At 44.4% G+C, this 22193-nt stretch overlaps 1 protein-coding gene across 1 annotated transcript in view; it reads left to right on the forward strand.

Annotated features, from left to right (window-relative positions):
• DLGAP3 (DLG associated protein 3) overlaps window positions 1–22193 on the forward strand; it is a 37974-nt gene that overhangs the window by 8115 nt on the left and 7666 nt on the right. Inside the window, exons 4-6 of the mRNA XM_068964333.1 lie at window positions 9053–9266; window positions 9541–9854; window positions 10300–10385. Coding sequence (XP_068820434.1) covers window positions 9053–9266; window positions 9541–9854; window positions 10300–10385 — 614 coding nt within the window. The remainder of the gene's footprint in view (window positions 1–9052; window positions 9267–9540; window positions 9855–10299; window positions 10386–22193) is intronic.

Genomic DNA, 22193 nt, shown 5'->3' on the forward strand with positions numbered 1-22193 from the left:
TCAATCTGCATGCTTTTTGATCCAGTCTGACATCTCTGCCTTTTGAATGAGTGTTTTGTCTGTCCACGTTTAATGTGATTACTGATCTGGCTGGATTGTCTCATGTCATTTTTGTTCCTCTGCTCTTCCTTTATGCCTTCTTTTGTATTAAATATTTTGTGTACAGTTTTATTTTGTTAATTCCCTTTATTATTTAGTGCATTAGTGATTGCACTAAGAATTACATGTGTCACTAATTAAAACCTAGTTTATTCTGGTAAAATATGGAAGCATTGCTCTAATATATCTCCTTTTCCTCTCCCTTCTTTGTGCTATTATTGTCATATATATTTTCTATCTATGTGTTATAAGCTAAAACTTATTATAAACTGATAACAGTAATGGAATAACTACTTTGCACACTCTTCTGTCTTTTTTAACCTTTTTAAAATCTTATGTCTCTTAAAGAATTTGAGAGAAAAAGTGTGACACATATTTATATTTACTCACATATTTACCGTTTCTGGTGCTCTTCATTTCTTCATGTGGATTTGAGTTACCATTGGGTAACTTCGCTTCCTTTTAACCGGAAGACCTTGCATTAGTATTTCTTATAAGATAACTCTGCTGGCAACACTTTCTTCAGTCTGTATTTATTTGGAAACGTCTTCATTTTTCCTTCATTTTTTGAAGGATAGTTTTGCTGAATATAGAATTCCTGGTTGATAGTTTTTTTTCTTTTAGCACTTTGACTATACACTGAGTGCTACACACTTTGAACATCACTGCTTTTGGTGCTCATGATTTCTGATGAAAAGTCAATTAATAATTTTTTTGGTATGTAATGAATTGTTTTTTCTCTTGTTGTTATTAAGATTTTCTTAAAAAATATGTTCTCTTTGTCTTTAGAAAGTTGATTGTAATGTGTCTGGGTATGGATCTCTTTGTATTTAGCCTACTTTGGATTCACTGAGTTTCTTTGACCTGTGGATTACTGTTTTTAAGCAAATTTGGAAAGTTTGGGGCCATTATTTCTTCAGATATTTTTTCTTCCTCTCTCTCACCTTTTTTCTGGGACTCCCATTACATGCATACTGATATACTTGATGTTGCCCATAAGTCTCCGAGACACTGCTCATTTCTGTTCAATCTTTCACCCCATTCTATTCTTTATATTGGTTAATCTATGCTGATTATCTTAAGTTTTACTGATAACTTTTTATGCTGAGCCTTTCCAGCCAATTTTAAATTTCAGTTTTTGTACTTTTCAGGTCTAGAATTTCCATTTGATTCTTTTCTTCTTTTAAAAAATTTTTTTCTTTATTGTGATTTTCTATTAAAGCCATCACTGCTGTCATACTTTCTTTAGATATCTAAATATGATTTCCTTTAGTTCTTTGAACATTCTTATAATACCTGCCTTGTAGTCTTTGTATAGTAAATCAAACATCCAGGGACATTCACATTTTCTTGTTTATTTACATGTGTCGTAAAATTTTTGGTTGAATACTGAACCTTTTATTTAATATGTTGTAGCAACTCTGGATTCTTATTTTACCTCTTGAAGATTGCTATTGCTTTGTTTATTTGCTAATTCTTGGTCTAAATCTGTGAAATCTATCTACCTTGCCAGATGTAGCCTCTGATGTCTCCACTAACTTTTTTCTTTCTTGATTTTATTTTAAAGCCTGGTTTCCTGGGGGTTGACCCTGTCTCTGCATAGCTTAGTGTCCAGCCAGAGACTGATCAGAGGTTGTGCTCAAAAACTACAAGCCAGTAAGGCTTCCTTTCTCTCCTTTTATGGTTCTATGTGTGAGCTGAGGAATATTGCTGTTTTCAAGCCTGCTCTGGCTTTTATTTTTCACAGGCTCTCCTACATTTCTTCTGTACATATGCATAGCCTCTATTGGCCAGGGATATGTGGGTGGGCTCAAAGCCTTTCTGATTTTTGTGGTACATGCACCCAGCCTCTAGTTAACCCCGATTATGTGAAGTGCTTATCAAACTCTCTGTGGCTATCTTTCCCCTCTAGAATTCCCCATCAAGTTCCTGTCTAGTCTGCCAGTCCCATTGCTTGCTCCCAAACAGTGCTGAAACCTCAACCTGTTAGTGCCGCTGGTTATTCTTATTCTTGACACTATAATGGACAGTGCTCAAAATAAAGTGAGCCCCCTTTGTTAGTTGCAGTTAAGCAGCTGGTTTTCATAGCCTGGTCCACCCTAGTTGAACTATTGCAACTTATAGAGCTGGGAACTTGTGTTATGGGATCAACTCCAGGTGAGGACACTACAGACTCATTGTTCTTACCCAAAGTTCAGCAATTTTCATGAATGTGTTTCTTTGTTGTATAACTTTGATTGATTTTCAGAGTGATAAAATGGTTGTTTTGGAGAGCTTTGTGCAGCTTTATAGTTGTCTTAGGGCATAGGGTTTGGTATCCTCCCTCTGTTGTGTCTGAAGTCAGAAGTCTGGAAAATTCTTAATGACTAGACTATTATTATCAACCCACTCCAGTATTCTTGCCTGGAGAATCCCATGGACAGAGGAGCCTGACAGGCTACAGTCCATGGGATCGCAAGAGTTGGACATGAGTTCACAACTAAACCACCATTATTATCTCTTAAAATATCTCTTCTTTGTTTTATCTGGGCTTCCCTGGAGAGTCCACCTGCAATGCAGGAAACCCAGGTTCAATCCATGGGTCGGGAAGACCCCTGGAGAAGGGCCTGGCTACACACTCCAGTATTCTTGCCTGGAGAATTCCGTGGAAAGAGGAGCCTGGCAAGCTACAGTCCATGGGGTAACACAGAGTTGGACACGACTAAGCGACTAACACAGACATATTTTATCTAGTCCCTCCTCTAGAACTTCTATTAGTTGTATTTGGAGTATTTTTATCATTTCCTTTGTACATCTTAACCTCTCCTTCATATTTTCCATTTCCTTACCTCTCTTTGCTGCCTTCGGAGTAAGTTCCTCAGATATATTTTCTGGTTCTCTATTTTTCTCTTCTGTTGTGTTTCATTTACTACTTATTACTTGTGTTTTAATTTTCCCCTCCCCTCCCTCCACCTAGAAATCTGAATTGGTTTCTTTGGAAATCTTTCTGCTTTTTTTATTCAAAGCTTTTATTCTATCCTTAGCTTTATTTATCTTTTAAGTTTTAGAAAGTTTAAACATTGTTTAAAAGCTAATCTGCTTTAGCTAAGGTAATACTAGCTGCTATAACAGATAAACCTTGAATTCTCAATAGCTTAACTCAATAAAAGTTTAGTTCTTATTTATGTCGCTGTTTATATTCATTACCTATTGTGCTAAGTAGCTTCAGTCCTGTCTGACTCTTTCCTATCCTTTGGACTGTAGCCTGCCAGGCTCCTCTGTCCCATGGGGTTCTCCAGGCAAGAATACTGGAGTGGGTTGCCATGCCCTCCTCCAGGGGATTTTCCTGACCCAGGGATCGAACCTGTGTCTCTTATGTCTCATGCATCGGCAGGCAGGCTCTTTTCTGCTAGCATTACTTGGGAGGCCCAGTTATCTATTGCTGCATAAAAAATAACCCCAAAACATAGTGTCTTGGAACTCTCCTGATGGTCCAGTGGTTAAGAATCTGCCTTCCTGTGCAGGAGACGCAGATTTGATCCCTCGACCAGGAACTGAACCTGCACAGCACAACGAAGACCCAGTGTAGCCAAAACCAAACCAATAAAAACATGAGTCTTAAAACAAAAATTGTTTATTATTTCACAGTTTCTATAGGTCAGGAGTCTGAGCACAGTTTAGCTGGTGCCACCTGGGTCAGATGTCCTACAGGCTTTATCAAGGTGTTGGCCAAGGCTGCAGTCATCTCAAGGTTTGACTAGAGGAAGATCTCTTTCCATGCTCACCTACGGTCCGCAGGCTTCATATCCATAATGTGTGGGACTCACCGTATGGCTCACAATATAACACAGCTCACAGCGCAGCAGCTTGCTTCCCCCAGAGCAGGGGCTCTGAGAGAGTGAGAGAATGTGTCCGAGATGGAAGCCCTAGTATTTCTGTGATCTAATCTCAGAAGTGACATGCCACTGTATCTGCCATATTCTTTTCATTAGAAGTGGACAAATAAGTCTAATCTGCGCTTGAGAGGAGGGGACTGTGCGAGAGTGTAAATGCCAGGAGGTGAAGATTTAGGGGCTGCGTCAGATCACACTTTCTAATATGAGTTCATCTTCAGTGAATCTTTATTTGTGATCATCCTCATCAGCTTGGCTTCAGAGTGGGTCCCCCAGATTTTTAGATTGCTCTGTTAGACTGTTCTTGGTCTGGGACCATTTTATGTTAATTTTTAATCTGGGGAGGGATCTGGCCCATGTAGATACAAAATTCTGTGTCTGTGTGAAAGCTACCTTGTGAGTGTAAATCCTTAGGGAATTTATCTTCTGTCCCCCCTCCTCAGTGCCTAGACTGCTGACTAACTCCTTTGTCATCAGTCTGTGCCGATAATTGATTTTTTTTTCTAGTTTATCATTTTATCAAAGCTTTCTCCTTTTCTACTTGTATGCAGGTTCCCATTTCCAATTCCATGCTTCATGTGGGCCCAGAGCCTTACTCCTACATCCAAGTGGGTGTTAAAATCTAAGTCCTTTGGTTACTGAGACCAGCTCCTCCTTCCCCCTACCTCCCACCTCCACTGGGCTGTTTGCAGCATTGGCTCACACAGTTAATATTCTGATTTTCCAATCTCCTCTTTGTTTTTGTCCCCTAGGGACTTATCTCGCTTTCTTGTGAGCTCAGCTATGCATATAAAACGTTTGTTATATTTTATCCAGTGTTTTAGAATGTTTTTAAATGAGAGAGTTTTCCAAAGTTATCTAAGCCAAATGCGTATACAGGATGTTGCCTCGCCCCCAACTGGACCCACCAGCATCAGTACAGACAGTTTTCAATTAAACCCAAACAAAATATTTTCTTTTAAATATCCTACAGCCTTGGAAGTACTGATTCTGTGTCTGGATTGCAGAAAGGTTAAGCTTCTTATTTCCCAAGAGGATTTTTTGATTTTGACTCACCTGGAAGTAAGTGGGAGAGCAGGATGGAAGGCTGTATAGGGAAAATAGGAGAATTCACAGCATAATGTTACAATTTCATACTTGTAATGCAGTAAAGATCAGCTCAGATGCAATATTCCTCTGAGAGTCTATAAAAGTCTGCATTTCTCTTGGGTCCTGGTCCCTTGTTGGAACTCTAGAAGTTCCTCTTGGCTAGTAGAGATGGAAGATGTGTGGCCCTGGGGAGTTTCTCACCCCCCTTCTGTCTGCCTTAGATAGAGTTGGTCATGGAACTAACATATGGTTGGGATTTCAAGAGCTTGAGAACCTTTGGGAAGGAGGGGCCTCTGAGAAGTATTGTCATTGTGATTTAAGAACCTCTTGCTACTAATAATAGTAGCAATGTAAATTTATTTATTTTTATTATATACATAAGTATTTTAAAATTTTGGAGAAAGAAATGGCAACCCACTCCAGTAATCTTGCTTGAAAAATTCCATGGACAGAGGAGCCTGGGGTGCTACAGCCCACGGGGTTGCAAAGAGTCAGATACGCCTGAGCAACTTCAGTTTCTTTCCTTCTATTTAAAACTGTATTTATTATTTATTTTTGGCTGCACTGGGTCTTCGTTGCTGGTGCAGGCTTTCTCTAGTTGCAGCGCATGGGCTTTTCATTGTGGTAGCTTCTCTTGTTGCAGAGCATATGTTCTAGGTGCATGGGCTCAGGGGATGTGGCTTTGGGGCTTAGTTTTCCCATGGCATGTGGAATCTTCCTGGACCAGGGATTGAACCCATGTCTCCTGCATTGGCAGGTGGATTTTTAACCACTGAACCACCAGAGAAGTCTGCTAATGTTTATTAAGCATCTGCTATATGCCAGATATTATACCTAGTGCTTTACACACAGAAGTGGGCTAGAGATACAGAGATAAGCCACAGAGTGAGATTCCTTCTATCCTTGGTGTTCAGACTTGAGGCCAAAATGCTCTCTGCTGGGTTTGGGTCAGCTTTCTTGTGCTTCAGAGTGACCTTCTGGGTTGGATTGGTTCTGGTTGGGGAGTATCTTGAGCCTAGCCTAGAAATAGCAGGAGTTAGGTTATCTCTTGGAAGAAGGCAATGGCACCCCACTCCAGTACTCTTGCCTGGAAAATCCCATGGATGGAGGAGCCTGGTGGGCTGCAGTCCATGGGGTTGCTAAGAGTCGGACACGACTGAGCAACTTCACTTTCACTTTTCTCTTTCATGCATTGGAGAAGGAAATGGCAGCCCACTCCAGTGTTCCTGCCTGGAGAATCCCATGGACGAGGGAGCCTGGTGGGCTGCCGTCTATGGGGCTGCACAGAGTCGGACATGACTGAAGCGATTTAGCAGTAGCAGCAGCAGCATAGCTGATTAACGAGGACTTCCCTGGTGGCTTAGACGGTAAAGCATCTGCCTGCAATGTGGGAGACCTGGGTTCAATCCCTGGGTCGGGAAGATCTCCTGGAGAAGGAAATGGCAACCCACTCCGGTGTTCTTGCCTGGAGAATCCCAGGGATGGGGGAGCCTGGTGGGCTGCCATCTACAGGGTCGCACAGAGTCGGACACAACTGAAGTGACTTAGCAGCAGCAGCAGCAGCAGCAGCAGCAGCAGGTTATCTCTTGAGCTTTAGGAAATAGCCTGGCACCACTGGTGCTTGGTACCCCAGAGGTCAAGAGATAGGAAACTGAGAGGTAGACTCACAAGGAGCTGTGACTTGTCCACAGGCTTCCCTTGTACCTCAGATGGTAAAGAATCTGCCTGCAATGCAGGAGACCTGGGCTTGATCCCTGGGTCGGGAAGATCCCCGGGAGAAGGGAATGGCTACCCACTCCAACATTCTTATCTGGAGAATTCCACGGGCAAAGGAGCCTGATAGGCTACAGTCCATGGGGTCACAAAGAGCTGGACATGAATGAGCAACTAACACTTTTTTTTGTAATTTCTGTACACTTGTAATGAAGTTCGTTTAGAAAAAAGCTGAAAACAGTCTTCCTTTTTAATTACTGGGCCAATATTGGAATCACTGAACCTGAATCTCCAGAAAATTTGGCTCTGACCTTCAAAGCAGTCAAAACGAAGAGAGGCTTAGAGTTAGAGAACTCTGGGTTCAGATCCTTGGGGTGGTGCCCAAGTTAATGTAAGTTTAACAAGGTCTCCAGGAAATTCTGATACTCAGTCAGCCTGGCAGGAGAGTCAGGAAACAGCACTTTGGTTTTCTCACGTACATGCTGGGCACCTTTGGATAATTCATCTACCCTCTCTGAACCTTGGTTTGCCTATCGGTAGAATAGGATGGAAATTCTTGCTCAATTTGAGGTAGACTGTAGTGTTATAATATCATATATACTTTGGAGGCCGAGTTTGGAAATGTTGAGCTACATTTTACACATGGATCAAGCCACTCCTTTCTCTGTTGACTACACGTAAATCGGATGCCATGACTCTTTCCTGGGAGAACTCACAAGATGCAGCCACGGGATACTTGCTGTCATATTCATCCTCTGGTTGCTACTGAGGACCTTGTCCATGACTTCATCCAGTGGCCTCTGCATAATCACCTGTGGGGGAATTTCTCTGGGACTCAGTGACCGTTGTCATGAGTGGTGGCCTGTGTTTGCCAGGCAGGCCCTGACACCATCACATGGCACAGATGGAAGGCTTACCTGCACCAAGTGCCTCCCATGTTTTTCTTTGAGTTCCCTAAATAGTCCTACGAGTATGGTACCATTATCTTTCCTATTTGACTGGTGATTAAACTGGGGCCCCAAAACTTTAAATGACTTTCTCAGGCCACACTGCTAGGAAGTAGGAGAGCCAGCATTTGAGTCCAGCTGAGTCTTACAACATAGCCCTTGCAGACAACCCACAGCCTATACTCAAAGCGTTGGCTGTTCTGAAGCTCAGGGTCAAAGATGCAACCATCCTGTTCCCTGAGTGTTGAGTTTACCACTAACCCACCTTCTTCCATACCTTTATATTTTCTTTTTGCCAGTTTTCTCATTCAAAACAAATGAAACAACAGCCTCTGGTGTATTTAGTCTTAGTGCAGTGTTATGCAACATGGTTCCATGAACAAAATTCTTGTTTTGCTTTTTTCTTAGTTGCTTAAATTCTTTTTTAACACATCACAAAATGATTCTGCGTCACAAACTATCAAAACCAAAAACAAGAATCTTGATCCTCAATGACTGAACTTCCCTCAGAGGAGGAGGGCAGGGTAGGAACCTGCAGGCTGAACCAGGCTGAGTCCCTCCTTAGTTAGTGGGCAGAAGGTGGGGGAGGGCTTGAAACACTACAAGGTTGATAATTTTTGCTCCATTATGTACTCATTAATCTCCTTCCTTCCACATGATTATATCTCTGTAGGTTGCTTTCGATCATTTTTGTAATGCAGTAGGTCATAAATGGGCTTCTCTGGTGGCTCAGACAGTAAAGAACCTGCCTGCAATGCAGGAGAACTGAGTTCAGTCCCTGGTCGGGGAAGATCCCCTGGAGAAGGAAATGGCAACCCACTCCAGTATTCTTGCCTGGACAATTCCATGGACAGAGGAGCCTGGTGGACTGTAGTCCTTGGAGTCGCAAAGAGTTGGACAAGACTGAGCGACTTTCACTTTTTCAGGTCGTAAATAGTAACAGTTGTTCTTTCCTGCAGTACCCACCCCCCATACTTGGCTGTCAGCTCCCTTGTCCTCTCCCCCAGGGGTCAGGTGAGAGAACGTGAGGGGATGGGATCAGGTGGAGAGGAAGATGGCGCCGCCTGGGAGAGGTATAGCTGGGGCAGACGGAGTATTTAGAGGAAAGATTAGACATCAAGGTTGATCCCAAAGCAGGCCCCAGGACCGGCACAGGGCAGAGGTGCCTCCATCTTTCTCTGCATGGGCTCGGGGTTTCTTTTAGTCCAAATGCGGAAGTCTCACACTGAGACTCAGCCTCTGCAGAACTAGAGATGTTCCTAAGGCAAAGTGCCTCAGACACGCCCCCATTCGAGCACCACGGTAACTGTCCTTCTGGTCCCTGCAACCCAGCTCAGCGAAGAGCTGAACCAGCAGCTGGAGGCCATGTGCGGGTCCGTATTTGGGGAACTGGAGTCCCAGGCCGTGGACGCTTTGGATCTGCCCGGCTGTTTCCGCATGCGGAGCCACAGCTACCTCCGGGCCATCCAGGCTGGCTGCTCTCAAGACGACGACTGCCTGCCCCTCCTTGCTGCCCCTGCCTCTGTCTCAGGGAGGCCCGGCTCCTGTGAGTATGCCCTCTCTGCCCCTGGTCCAGCCCTAGGTTGGAGAGTGATCTGGGTTCCAGCTCCTGCCCTGGTCGCGGCCGTGCTGCTCGACTTCGGGCGGTTCGCTCGCCTCTCTGGGCCGGTGAAGGAATGATCCGTGGTTCTTTACGTAGCGGCACGTGGGTTAGGCGTGGGTGGGTCCTGTGCTACCGCGTGGGTGTCGGGGGTGGTCGGCCACAGACTCACCGGGACGGCGTTTCTCATCGGCTGTGTCTCTGGGTTCCCTGGCCTCAGCCTTCAACTTCAGAAAGGCCCCGCCCCCCATCCCGCCGGGAAGCCAGGCCCCGCCCCGCATCTCCATCACCGCCCAGAGCAGCACCGACTCCGCCCACGAGAGCTTCACCGCGGCGGAGGGCCCAGCCCGGCGCTGCAGCTCCGCGGACGGGCTGGACGGCCCGGCCATGGGCGCGCGCACCCTGGAGTTGGCGCCGGTGCCACCCCGGGCCAGCCCCAAGCCCCCCACACTCATCATCAAGACCATTCCTGGCCGGGAGGAGCTGCGGAGCCTGGCGCGGCAGCGGAAGTGGCGGCCGTCCATCGGGGTTCAGGTATGGCAGGAGGAGGCGCCAACGAAAGTTTGCTTTTTCTTGATTGCTTAAATTTTTAACACCATGGATTCTGTATGGCCTTGGCCATGTTGAGAATGGGTTGAGAGGGTCAGTGAGGCCTTCTGGATACACAGACCTTTTCCTTGCTTGCTCTTAGCCTGATCATCGACGGAGCGTGGGGTGGGGTTGCTGCTTCAAACAGCCGGGCCCACATCGTTGTCCCTCATCCTGGCACCATCACCCCTGGCAAGCGGAGAGCAGTGCCCAGAAGTTGTAACCTTAATGCCTCTAACCTCCTGGGTCTGCCGTCCTGTTCAGGCAGGTCATATTTGCAGGATCTGCCCTCTGGCTTGAGGCTCAGGCATCGCTTGCCCTTCTCCCTTGGCCCTCAAGCTTAAGGGCCTTGGTCTAGCCCTGCCTACTGACTCCCCAACCTTGCCACCAGGTGGAGACTATCTCGGACTCAGACACAGAGAATAGGAGTCGAAGAGAGTTCCATTCCATCGGTGTACAGGTGGAAGAAGACAAGAGGTAGGTCCCAGTGGGGATATTTCAGGCCTTGTGGGCAGGGGGAGAAGAGAAGAGAGGGCTGCATAAGGACCTCACAGGCCTGGTCTCCCTGTAACCCTTTCCTCCTGGTCCTGGCGAACAAGCCCTTTAATTGGGGAGGCGTCAGAGCAGCCACAGAGATGCCCCACCCCGGGCAGTCATCAGATCTAAAGTGAATTCTCTTAGTTCCAGTGCCTGTCCCAGGTGCTGAGCAGTGGACAGGAGACATACAGAGGTCCAGGGAAGGGGGTGGTAGGGAGCAGCAGCAGGGGGGTGCAGAGTAGGCCTCCAGCAGTTGTGCTTTACAGAGGATCACAGGATTTTTCTAGTCCCTGCTGACTTCCTGTGGTGTACAAGTAAGTGAGCTCAAAAAGAAACAAATAAACATGAAGATTGCCTCTCAGGGACCCCTGGTCGATATAACACTCCTCCTCATTCGCCTCACACAAGCATTTAACCAGTCGGGGGTACCTATTATATGCTTGAGTCTGTGTTGTACCCAAGAAATCAACAGCCACTCTCTGGCATGAGATGGCCTCAGAAAGATTGTTTTCTTAATTTCCAACTGAAAAATTAGCACTGAGAGCTCTGGAGGGAACACTGGAAGGAATCCCTCTGTTGGGTTCCTGTGAAAGATGCTTTCTTTCCCTTATGACCAGGTAGCAGTGCCACAGTGGCCCATCTGCCTTCTGGGCTGCCCTGCTCCCAGGCCAGTGGCCCTAAGTGTGGTGTCTGGGAACCTGCCTAGGGCTGGCAGTAAGAGTTTCCTGGTAATCGGTGTGGCCCAGGCCGTACCCCCTGAAGGAGTAAAGCTAGAGTGCCCGTAGCAGTCCCTAGCAGCTCTGTTTGTGGTTGCCGAAGTTGGGCTTTTAGACCTTCCCTAAATTCCCCCAGCTATTTCTGGGAACCCCTGGGAGCATCTTGTGCGTGTGTGATCAAGACTTCTTGAGGTTCCTGTGGGGATGCACCATTTCCCTCCTCTTCATGTTAGCTCCCTGCAGCTCCAAATGCTCTTAAGGCTGTGAACGTCTCTATCGAGGACAGCAAAAAGACACCCTTGTTGCCCCCATTATTCCTGAAAGCTCCTGTCCTCCAAATTCTTTTTATTTATTTACCTTCACTGGGTCTTAGTTACAGCATGTAGGATCTACTTCCTGACCAAGGATCGAACCCAGGCCCCCTGCATTGGGAGTGTGGAGTCTTTAGCCACTGGACCATCAGGAAGGTCCCCTTTGAATTCTTAATATACCATAAAGAGCTCAGAAAAGTTGTACTTCATGGCAAACCGAATCCTACAAGTCCATGACTTGAGTTCTTGAGAGGCGGGGTAGAGTCATGGCTAGGTGCAGCTCTGTGTTCAGAACCCTGCTGCCAACTCTAATGCTGAACCATGGACCATAAACCAAGCCCAGGAGGCCCCATTTGCCTCTTGATGAGGCTTCTTGGTCCCTCATCCAGATAGACCCCCATTCCTCCAAACAAACCTGAATCCTGGGAAGAGTATAGCAGGCATGCTGCTGAGACTTGAGCTAAATCAGCAAACTCTGTCATTCATTCCTGGATTGATTCATTTAGAAAATACTTATTAAGCGTCTGTTATATGACAGCTTCGGTTAAACACTCCGGGAAGCATGAAAGACATGACTTTTGCCCTCATAGGAGTTATGGCCTAGAAGGGAATCAAGGCAATGAATAAACAATCCATGAGTGGGATTTCCTTGGAGGTCTAGTGGTTAAAACTGCTTCAAATGCAGGGGGTGTGGGTTTGATCCCTGTCAGGGAACTGAGATCCCACAGGCTGTGTGGTTCAGCCAATAAATAAATACATTAAATAAAGTTGAAAAAGAAAATAATACATGAGTAAAAATATGATTACACACTATGGTATAACAAGTAATGGGATATTGTTGCACATTACAGTGGTCATGTGAAAGAAAAAAGCAGGCGCTAAGAGAGAAGGGACTTTATTCAGATTAAGCAGGTGACATTGAAGCTGAGACTTGCGGGCTGACTGGGAACACTCAGGTGATAGTGGGCGAGGGGCTGGTGGGCTTGCGGGAAGCATCCCAGAAAGAGGGGCTAGTACTGTGTGGCAGCACTGGAAGAGGAAAGAGGGACATGCCTCAGGAACTGAAGGAGGTTCATAGGGCTGGTGTGGAACAGGATGGGGTGGTTGTGAGGCAGTGGACTGGAGAATAGATGGGGCCGGGTCACGTAGAGCATGGGCATGATAAAGAACTGGAATTTAATTCTCTTTTAAAAAACCTTTTTATTTTATATTTGAGTACAGTAGCTTAGACGGTAAAGAATCCGCCTGCAATGCAGGAGACCCAGGTTCGATCCCTGGGTTGGGAAGATCCCGTGACCAGGGGAATGGCTACCCACTCCAGTATTCTTGCCTGGAGAATTCTGTGGACAGAGGGGCCTGACGGGATCGCAAAGAGTCAGACACGACTGAGTGACTAACACTTGGACACTTGGATAGCTGGATTAATAGTATTGTGATAGTTCAGGTGGATAGCAAAGGGCCTCAGCCATGCGTCTACATGTATCCATTCTTCCCTAAACTCCGCTTGGAATTTAATTCTAACTAATGTGTGGCCTTTGAAAGGCTAAAGAAGGGGCGTGGTGTGATCTAATTTATGTTTACAAAAGATCACTAGCTGCTGAGTGAAGAATTAATTTGAGGGAAGTGAGGGCAGACATGGGGAAGCTAGGAAGCAGGATTTTTTCATGATCCAGAAGGAAGGCATTGTGGACAATCTCAAGTTGGGGATCTTTTTTCCCTGTTAGATGTATCCTTGGGTACTACCAATGTATGGGAACACTATTAGGTTTTACATGTTGATTTTGTATTCAGCAACCTTGCTGCTCTGTCTTATTAAGACCCAAAGTTTGTCTGAAAATCATGATGTTTTTTTTTAGTGTAGTCAGTTCTGCAAATGAGAATATTTCTTTTAAATCTGTATTTTAAAAATTTCTTGGAATTCCCTGGCTGTCTAATGGTTAGGACTCCACATTTCCACTGCTGAGGGTGTGGGTTCAATCCGTGGTCAGGGAACTAGGATCCCACAAGCTGCATGGCACAGTCAAATAAGTATATAGATAAAAGTAAAATCTCTTTTTCTTGTAATAGTGTATCAACTAGGACTTCCAGTTCACTGTTGAGTGTAGCATTCTTGTGTCATTCCTGATATTAGTGAATATCTTCTAAGTCCCACTTAGATGTATGATGATGTTGGCTGCAGATTTTGATGGAAATTGTTTACCAGTTAAGGAAATTCCTTTCTATTTCTACCTGGCTAAGAGTTTTTATTTTTCAATAAAAAATGAGAGTAGAATTTTATTGAGTGCTTTTCCAGAATCTACTGAGATATAGTCCTAAATTTTCTCCTTTCATCTGTAATGTGCTGAATTATATCGATCGATTTTCCATGTTGACCCATTCCTTCATTCCTGGGTTAAACCTCAATGAATCCCGTTATCAATTTGGATTAAGTTTGGCTAAACAGGGCCTACTCACTCCAGTGTTCTTGGGCTTCCCTTGTGGCTCAGCTGGTAAAGAATCCGCCTGCAATGCGGGAGACCTGGGTTTGATCCCTGGGTTGGGAAGATCCCTTGGAGAAGGGAAAGGCTACCCACTCCAGTATTCTGGCCTGGAGAATTCCATGGACTATATAGTCCATGGGGTAGCAAAGAGTCAGACGTGACTGAGCGACTTTCACTTTCAGTAGACAGGGACTCAGTAGTGTCTTCAGTATATTTCTCTCTCACTAAAGCTGCAGGAAGATGCAGGTTCCATCCCTGGGTTGGAAAGATGCCTTGGAGAAGGGCATGGCAACCTACTCCAGTATTCTTACTTGGAGAATCCCATGGATAGATGAGCCTGGCAGGCTACAGTCCATGGGGTCACAAAGAGTTGGATATGACTGAAGTGACTTAGCATGCACACAAACAAATAAAAAGCCTGGATGTAGAAGTTCAGTGTCAGGACCCCAGACTCTGCTTATCTTGCTGATCTTCCACCCTTTGTATAGCACTCATATCCAAGAAGCTGATGATTAAACCCTAGCTCTCCTGTCTGCATTCTGAGCTGTATCAAGGAGGAAGAGAGGAGGCGGATGCAGTCCGTCCTTTTTAAGAGAGTTCCTAAAAGTTACAGACAGCACTTTCACACATCACATTGGCTAAAGCTTCATTCCATGGTGGCATCTGGCTGCAAGGTTGGCTGTGGAATAGTCTTTCATTGGGAAGCAAAGTGCAATGAGCAGAGCTGAAAATTAGGGTTCTTATTGCTGCAGACAAAGAGAAAATGAGTATATGGAATGAGTATATGGAAGTATGAGTATATGGAATGAGTGTATGGAACTCTAACAGTTCTTGTCACAGTCTTGTGGTATTATTTTCATAGACATTGCTGGATTTTTGAATAGCTTTTACTTTATTTAAGATTTTTATATTTATGTTCATAAATGATATTGGCCTACAATTTTGTTTTGATTGTTGTTATTTAGTTCAGGCATTAAGGTTATGCTCGACTCTGAAAACGAGCTTGGTAGTGTTCTCTGTGTTTCTGTTCTTTGAAACAATTTGTGTAAAATAAGGGTTATCGCTTCCTTCAAGTTTTGGTAAAGGCTGCCTATAAAGCTGTCTGGGCCTGATGCCTCTCTAGGATAGGAGAAACTTCAAACTACAGCTTCAGTTTCTTTAGCGGTTATTGATCTATTCTGGTTTTATTTTTCTTCTTGAGTCAATTTTGGTGACTCATGTATTTCTAAAATATGGGCCATGTAACAAAAATTTATAGTTTTCAAAATTTTTGGTATAAATATTCTGATAGTATTATAATTTTATAAAATTGTAACATATTTATAAGCTGTGCCTCATTTTTAATCCTAATACCACATATTTATACCCTACCTCTCTTTCTTGACTCATTTTGCCCAAAGTTTGTATATTTTATTATTTTTAATATATTTTTAAAAATTGTCCTTTATTAGTCTTAAAAAAAAACCCAGCTTTGGGTTTGGATAAGTGTCTCTGTTGTTTCTCTTTTACCTTTAATATTTCCTTTTGAAACTACTACTTTTGTGTTATTATTTTCTTTTTTTTACCATGTTTGTTTATTTTCAGCCTCCCAACACCTATTTCTTATTTTCTAATGTGTTTTTAAGGCTATCCATTCGCTTCTAACTACATTGCTGTATCTGTATCTCATCAGTTTTGGGACGCAGTGTTTTCATTGTTCTGCTCTAACTAGCTTGTAACTTTCATCATAATTTCTTTTTTAACTTGTAAATTATTTAGAAGAATTTTTTAAAGATTTCCAAATGTATTTGTGTGTGTGTGTGTGTGTGTGTGCAGGGCTCCTTTTCATTCTCAATTTCTAGATTTGCTACACTGTGATTACAGAATGCATTCTGTATGATATTTATTCCTTAGAATTTGTCAGGGCTTCTTCATCATATACGTATATGTAGTCAGACTTATAAATTACATTTTCAAATGTTTACCTTTGTGTTTTGGATGTTTAACAGTTATGAGACAGGTGTGTTAAAAATGTCCTGCCATAATTATGCATGTGCTGTTTCCCCTGGGAATTTCATTAATCATTTTCTTTAATTTGAAAGAACGCTATTTAGTATTGTCGACCACAAATTGGCACTTGCCTTGGGTGCTTGCCATCCCCCTCTGCGAGGATTACATCACGTGCTGTTGCTGCAACAGCGCCTCCGACACCCATGAGGGAGCTCAGGGTGGAGAGCAGAAACGAGGCATTCTGCGGGAAAGCCGGCAGGACAGATCTTCAGATAGTCAGATATTCTCAGGAGCTGTTTCTACGAGCCCAATTCTTGTATCTCATCATATCTAGAAAAGCACTAAAATCCTTCATGGTGACAATTGTTTCTCAGCAGAAACTTTCTCCAAAAGAATGTGCTTGATTGCACGTACTCCCCCTTTACCAAAATCCCGTGTATGCTATCCTTCCCCCTTACCTCTCCGGAGCAGTTTCTCAAAGCTGTTTGAGGTTGTATCTCCCAGGCTGCAGTCCTCATTTTGCCCCAAATAAAACTTAACTGGCAGTTCTTGCATTGTGCATTTTTTTAAGTCAGTAGTATTCAGGCTTATGATTATTGTATCTTCTTGATGGGCTGGCCCTTTTATCATTAACTAGGATGCTTTTCATCCTTATTGCTGGTTTTTGCCTTGAAGTAGCTTTTGCCTGGTTTAATTGCCATGTCTGCTTTCTTTTGATTAGTTTTCCACTGCATCTTTTTTCATCCTTTGTCTCCTCATGTCTCTGTATCCTCATGTTTTAGGTATGCTGCTCATAAGCAGTATGGGGCTAGAGTTTAGCAGACCTATTTAATCCATTTATATATTTTTGATTACTGATTCATTTGGCCTTATTTCTGTCATCTCTTTGAAAATTTTCTTCCGGACATGCTTTTTCTTTGTTTTTATCCTCCCCTACTTTTCTGCCATCTATTGAACTGATCAAGGTGACTTTATTTCTGCTGTTCCCTCCATCTCTCCACTGGTTTGGAAGTATATGTTTTAGTAGTGATTTCCCTCAGATTTCAAACAATATACTTAATTTCACATTTCTCTAATAGAGTATGAAATCAGTATTTCTATCTTGAAATAGGCACAAAATAAGAACCTTGAAACACTTTAATTTCCTTCTTAGTTCCCATTTTCCATGTTATGTTTTTCTAGTATTCTGATTATACCTCTTTAAAAAACCCTGCCAAATCAGTTGTTGTTATGTCTTTTATGGTTTAATAGTTTGGATTTACAAACATGTTTTAACAATTTATGTGTTCACTATTGCTTGTTACTGCCCACTGCTTCCTCCTGGGTTCAATTCCCTTTATGCCGAAGTCCTGCTTGAGCTTGGGACCAGTTTTAGAGTTAATATCTCAGCTTGAGGTTTCTGTATTTCACTGGTACTACTCATTCAGACCCCACACCCACACACAGAGCAGCCTTGATGTTCTGATTTTTCAGCATCCTGCTTCCAGGCCACATACCTGAATCATGACATGAGTTTTTTAGTCTGCATTTGTAAATGAAACAACCTTTTTTTTTTTTTCTGGCTGCTGGCTTTATTCATGGGGTCTCCTTCCAGGTCCCCAGGATGCACAGGCTCAGGGTGTCTCCTTTTATCCTCCCTGGGCATTACCATCTAGCCTCTAGCATATGTCTGGCCCATATTCCTGTGGCTCACTTGGCTTAGATTCCTGTTCACCACTCAGATTTTGAATCTCTTCTTTGTTTCTGATACTTGAAGTTGTCTCTTTCCTATTTTCAAGCTTGGCATTGTAGCAAAACCACCTTTGGGGCTTTGCTTGATCCAGTATTTCTGTGTGAATGGGGGTGGTTGGTTCAGTCCACTACATTGATCAGTCGTCTGGACTAGGCCATGAACAGCAGATAGAGAAGTGGACTGATTTTGGAAGCATTTGGAGTGAAGTTAGGAAGGGTGGGGACAGGTAGAGACTGAGGTCTTCCTTGTCCTCATGTAGGTGCTCAGGGAGGTTTGGAGGGGTGGGTTGGGGAGGGGAGATGGTGTTGGATCAGTGTCTAAGGAACTGAATTGCTTGGGACAGGTGATCACACTGGGAATCCAGAGGGGGTGACAGGTGGGGAGAGAAGAAATCTGGCGCATCTTTCTGGCCAGGTTCCTTGCATGTCTGCTGGAGGCATCCTTAGTTATGCGCCTGCGCCGTCCTTTCTGTCCCTTATGTCCCTGGCACTCGAAGTCTCACTTACCACACACCATGTCCCAACTGGTACGTAAAAGTGAGCCATGAGTACCAGCAGCCTTTCTAGGCATGCATCCAGGCTTAGCTCCCCCCCACCCGCTGCCACCAAATTTTCCTGGACTCTCTTATCCTTGCTCCTGTCTCACTGGTCCCAGTATTTCTCTCTTTCTCTCTCTGTACTTTGGTTTTAAAAATGGCAGGGGAGGAAAAGTTTCTCCTTTTCTGCTATGCAGGGGTTCTCTGCCAACCTGTTAGGCGAAAAATTCAGATTTATTGCCCGTAACACCTGAGAGTTGCCTGTGGGTCTTGGCTGTTGTTCATCAGCAGTGGTGGCCTGGCTTAGAGATAGACAGGAGTTGGGGTTGGTGCCCCTTCAGTTCCATCTCCACCATGCCTCCACCTAAGATTCATTTGTCCACAGGCGTTAGTTGTATCCCTGGTATCTGTGTCACGTTTTGTGCTGGGCACCAAGGACACAACGAGGGACCCAGCCAGACACAACCCTGCACTGTGAAGCTGGCTGCTGCGTTAATCTAAGAACCTCCTAAGCGATGCAGAAGTGTCACTGCAGGAGCCTCGGAGGAGAGGCACACGCACTGTGAGAGTGTGTGATACGGGGCTTGGGCCCATCGGGGGGCCAGGCATGGACTCCCCGTTGCGGAGAAGGTGACATTTGAGTGGAGACCTGAAGGATGAGCAAAAATCAACAAAAAGTGGGAGCTGAGCATTCCCGGCAGAAGGACCAGCAGGTGCTGACTCTGTGGTGGGAGAGAGGGAGGGAGCATAGTTAAGAAACAGTTACCAGCCCTGTCTCAGAGCATCCCACAGCACCTGTCTTTCCAGACCCAGCACACTCTGGGCCTTGATAAAAGAATGCATCAAATGTCCTTGCTGAATCTCAGAAGAATGTTCGTAGGGCCTTCTGAGAACATCGAAACCATGTGATTTTTACTTCCGACTCTGTCCAATCATGAGATCCCCTTGTAGCTTCCACGTCTAGATCTCTCCCACTAAGATCTTATCTTAAATCTCAAATTTAGCAAAAACAAAACAAAACAAAAAACATGAGTAGAAAACACTATACCAGCCAATTAAATTTGATTATCAGATAAGCAATGAATTATTTTTAGTAAAAGTATTTCCCAAAGAGTACTTGAGACATATACTAAAAAATTAGCTGTTATTTATTTGAAATTAAAATTTAACTGAGAGGCCTGTAGTATTTTATCTGACAACCCTGCTTAGATCCAAATGCCCACTTAGGGATACATGGAGGACTCTGTGCAAGAAGTCCACCCCTTGCTTAGCATCACCGTCATTTCTGGCACTGGGACTTGTGAAGGGCATGTGCTGAAAGAACAGGATGCATCCGTCCTCATGATGTTATATTCCAAGAGCAGTCCTGCAGAAGCAGTGAGTTGCTGACTGGCCACAAGACTGGGGGGTGGACACCACCTCTAGTCCTCTGCCGTCAGCTCCAAGATGGTCATGATTCTTCCTCAGTCTCCCATCCTAGCCCCACTTGGGTGGGGGTAGGGAGACAGCCCCCAGGCTAGGGATGGTGGACATGGGAAGCCCTGATTGATTATATGTTTAAGCTCTTGGATGCTTTGTCAGAGAGGGAGCTGGTACAATGGCTGAGCCTTGCTGAAATCTCCAGGCCCATTTTCCCTCCCACCCCTGCCAGTCTGCTGCCAAATACTCCTAGCCAAACCACTTGACAACTCCTAGAATGTTGAGCATTCCTTGGACAATGCATCTCTTGGGATAAGCCAGTTTCTTCCCAGAGCCTTTTGTTATCCCTTAGAGAATCACAGTAGAAACATCTCCCAGAAGTAACCATGATAACAACTTCCAGAAGCATCAGGAATGTGAGCATTGTCATTCGAAAGGACTTGAGGGGAGAAGGCCTCCTCAACCTTGTTAAAAGGCTTGGGGAGAAAATATTGTGAAAGGCATTGTTATGAGTTAATGGTGATTCATAACTGAAGCCAATTTCTATCCTGTGTTTGCAGCTGTTGGTGAAGACTGCAGCAAATACTGCCAGATCCAAAACTAAATAGGGGCATAAGCCCTGCACTTCAGTGCTCTGAAAATGGATCTGTTCGAGTTAGGATTAGGTTTGGCTGTGAGTTACAGAAAATCCCTAAATGACAGTGACTCAAATGTGACAGAAGTTTATTTCTCTTGTGCCTAGAAGTCCAGAGTCAGTTGAGGGCTGGCAGGTGCTACACAGTGGCAGCACCCAGTCTTCTTTTACCTTACTGCTCCTCCGTCCTCAGTCCTTGGCTTCCATCCCATGGTCCAAAATGGCTGCTTGGGGTCCGGCCATTGTGTCTGCATTCTGGGCAGCAGGGAGGAAGAAGGAACAAAGAAGGGCATACCCTTTCCCTTTAGGAACATTTTCTGAAAGTTGCACATTCTACTTCTGCTTATATCCCCTCAGCTACAACTTAACCACATGCTGCACCTGGCTGCAAGGGGGAATTGGTAAAAGAATCTTTATTTGAAGTGGCCATGTGTCTAACTTAAAACTGTGGGATTCTATAATTAAGGGAGAAGAGCAATGGATGTTGAAGGATGATTCGTAGTCTCTGCCATCCTTCCAGCCAACCAACCAACCAACCAATCTACCACTCAAGCAACGTTTATTTGAGGAACTGCCCAATTTAATAAGGGAGACAGACAAAAACGCAACTATAATGCAGTGTGATATGGAGTATAAAAGAGGTTTTATTCAGAGTGCTGTGGGAGAACAGATGGAAATGATCAAAAGCAATCATGATAATCAGTAACTACAATGGTCTTGCTGGGTTCTCAGTGCTACACTCCCATTATTTCATTTGTTCACCTCCCTTTCTTTTCAGTGCAAGCTACAAGTCTTCCTGCCTTACCATATAATAGCTAACATTTGCAATGGGCAGGCCAGGTGCGGTTAAGTTATTTAGATTTATCATAACAGTACTGTTATCACTCTCATTTACAGATAAGGAAACTGAGGCACAAACCATAGAGCTGGGCTTTGGACCCAGGCTGTCTGGCTCCAAAATAGACATGCTTAACCACTCGGCTCGCCTGCCTCCTCAAAAGCTGTTCATTCTCATTTCCTCCCCCAGCCTCCTTAGCCCCTGATCTCCAGCAGACAACTGCCCTGCTTACTTCATTATTTTTTTAATTTATATTTTATTTTTTGGCCATGCCTTGCGGCAAGTGGGATCTTAGTTCCCTGACCAGGGGTCAAACCCGTGCCATCTGTAGTTAAAGTGTGGAGTCTTCACTGGGCCACCAGTGAAGTCCCCTCCCAGCATATTTTATTGTAACAATTGAGGTCATCTGGTGGGATCTCTTTCCACTTCTGGACCAATCTCTAGCTTGCGTCTCTTCCCTTGCCTCCTCCCACAGTCTGGCCTCAGGGGTTGAGGTATCTGCCTTTCTGGTTAAAGCTGCCCTCTCCCTCAGTCCTAGGGAGGCAGTGGAGTGCCATGGTTTAAGAGTTGGCCACTGTGGACAGACTGCCCTAAATTGATACTGTCGGGTCTTAGGAAGTCACTAAGCTTCTGTAAGTCTTAGTTTTCTCACCTGTAAGTAGGGGTGATACTAATGTGATGATTGAGCATATTGATTAAAGCATATAAAGTGCTTTAGCATATGCAAACTGCTTAGAGGATGTTCGTTTTTATTTATTCCCCTCATATCTGGTCCTTGGATTACTGCCTTTCTCTCCTCTAGCTTCAGTTGACTTCTCTTTACAAATTGCATTGTTACCTGTTGCTGATAGGATATATAGTCACAAATTTAGCAGCATCTAATACTCCATATTTATGATTTTACATTTCTAGAGGTTGGAAGTCTGAACCGGGTTTCACTGGGCTAAAATCAAGGTGTTGGCAGGACTGATCCCTTCTGGAGTCTCTGGCAAGCATCTATTTTGTCACCTTTCGCAGTTTAGAGAGGCTGTCTGCATTCCTTGGCTTGTAGCCCATTTCTGGTTTCCGAGCCAACAGTGGCGGACAGAGTCCTC

This window comes from Capricornis sumatraensis, chromosome 2, assembly GCF_032405125.1.
Source record: "Capricornis sumatraensis isolate serow.1 chromosome 2, serow.2, whole genome shotgun sequence".
In the NCBI taxonomy this organism is placed as follows: domain Eukaryota; kingdom Metazoa; phylum Chordata; class Mammalia; order Artiodactyla; family Bovidae; genus Capricornis; species Capricornis sumatraensis.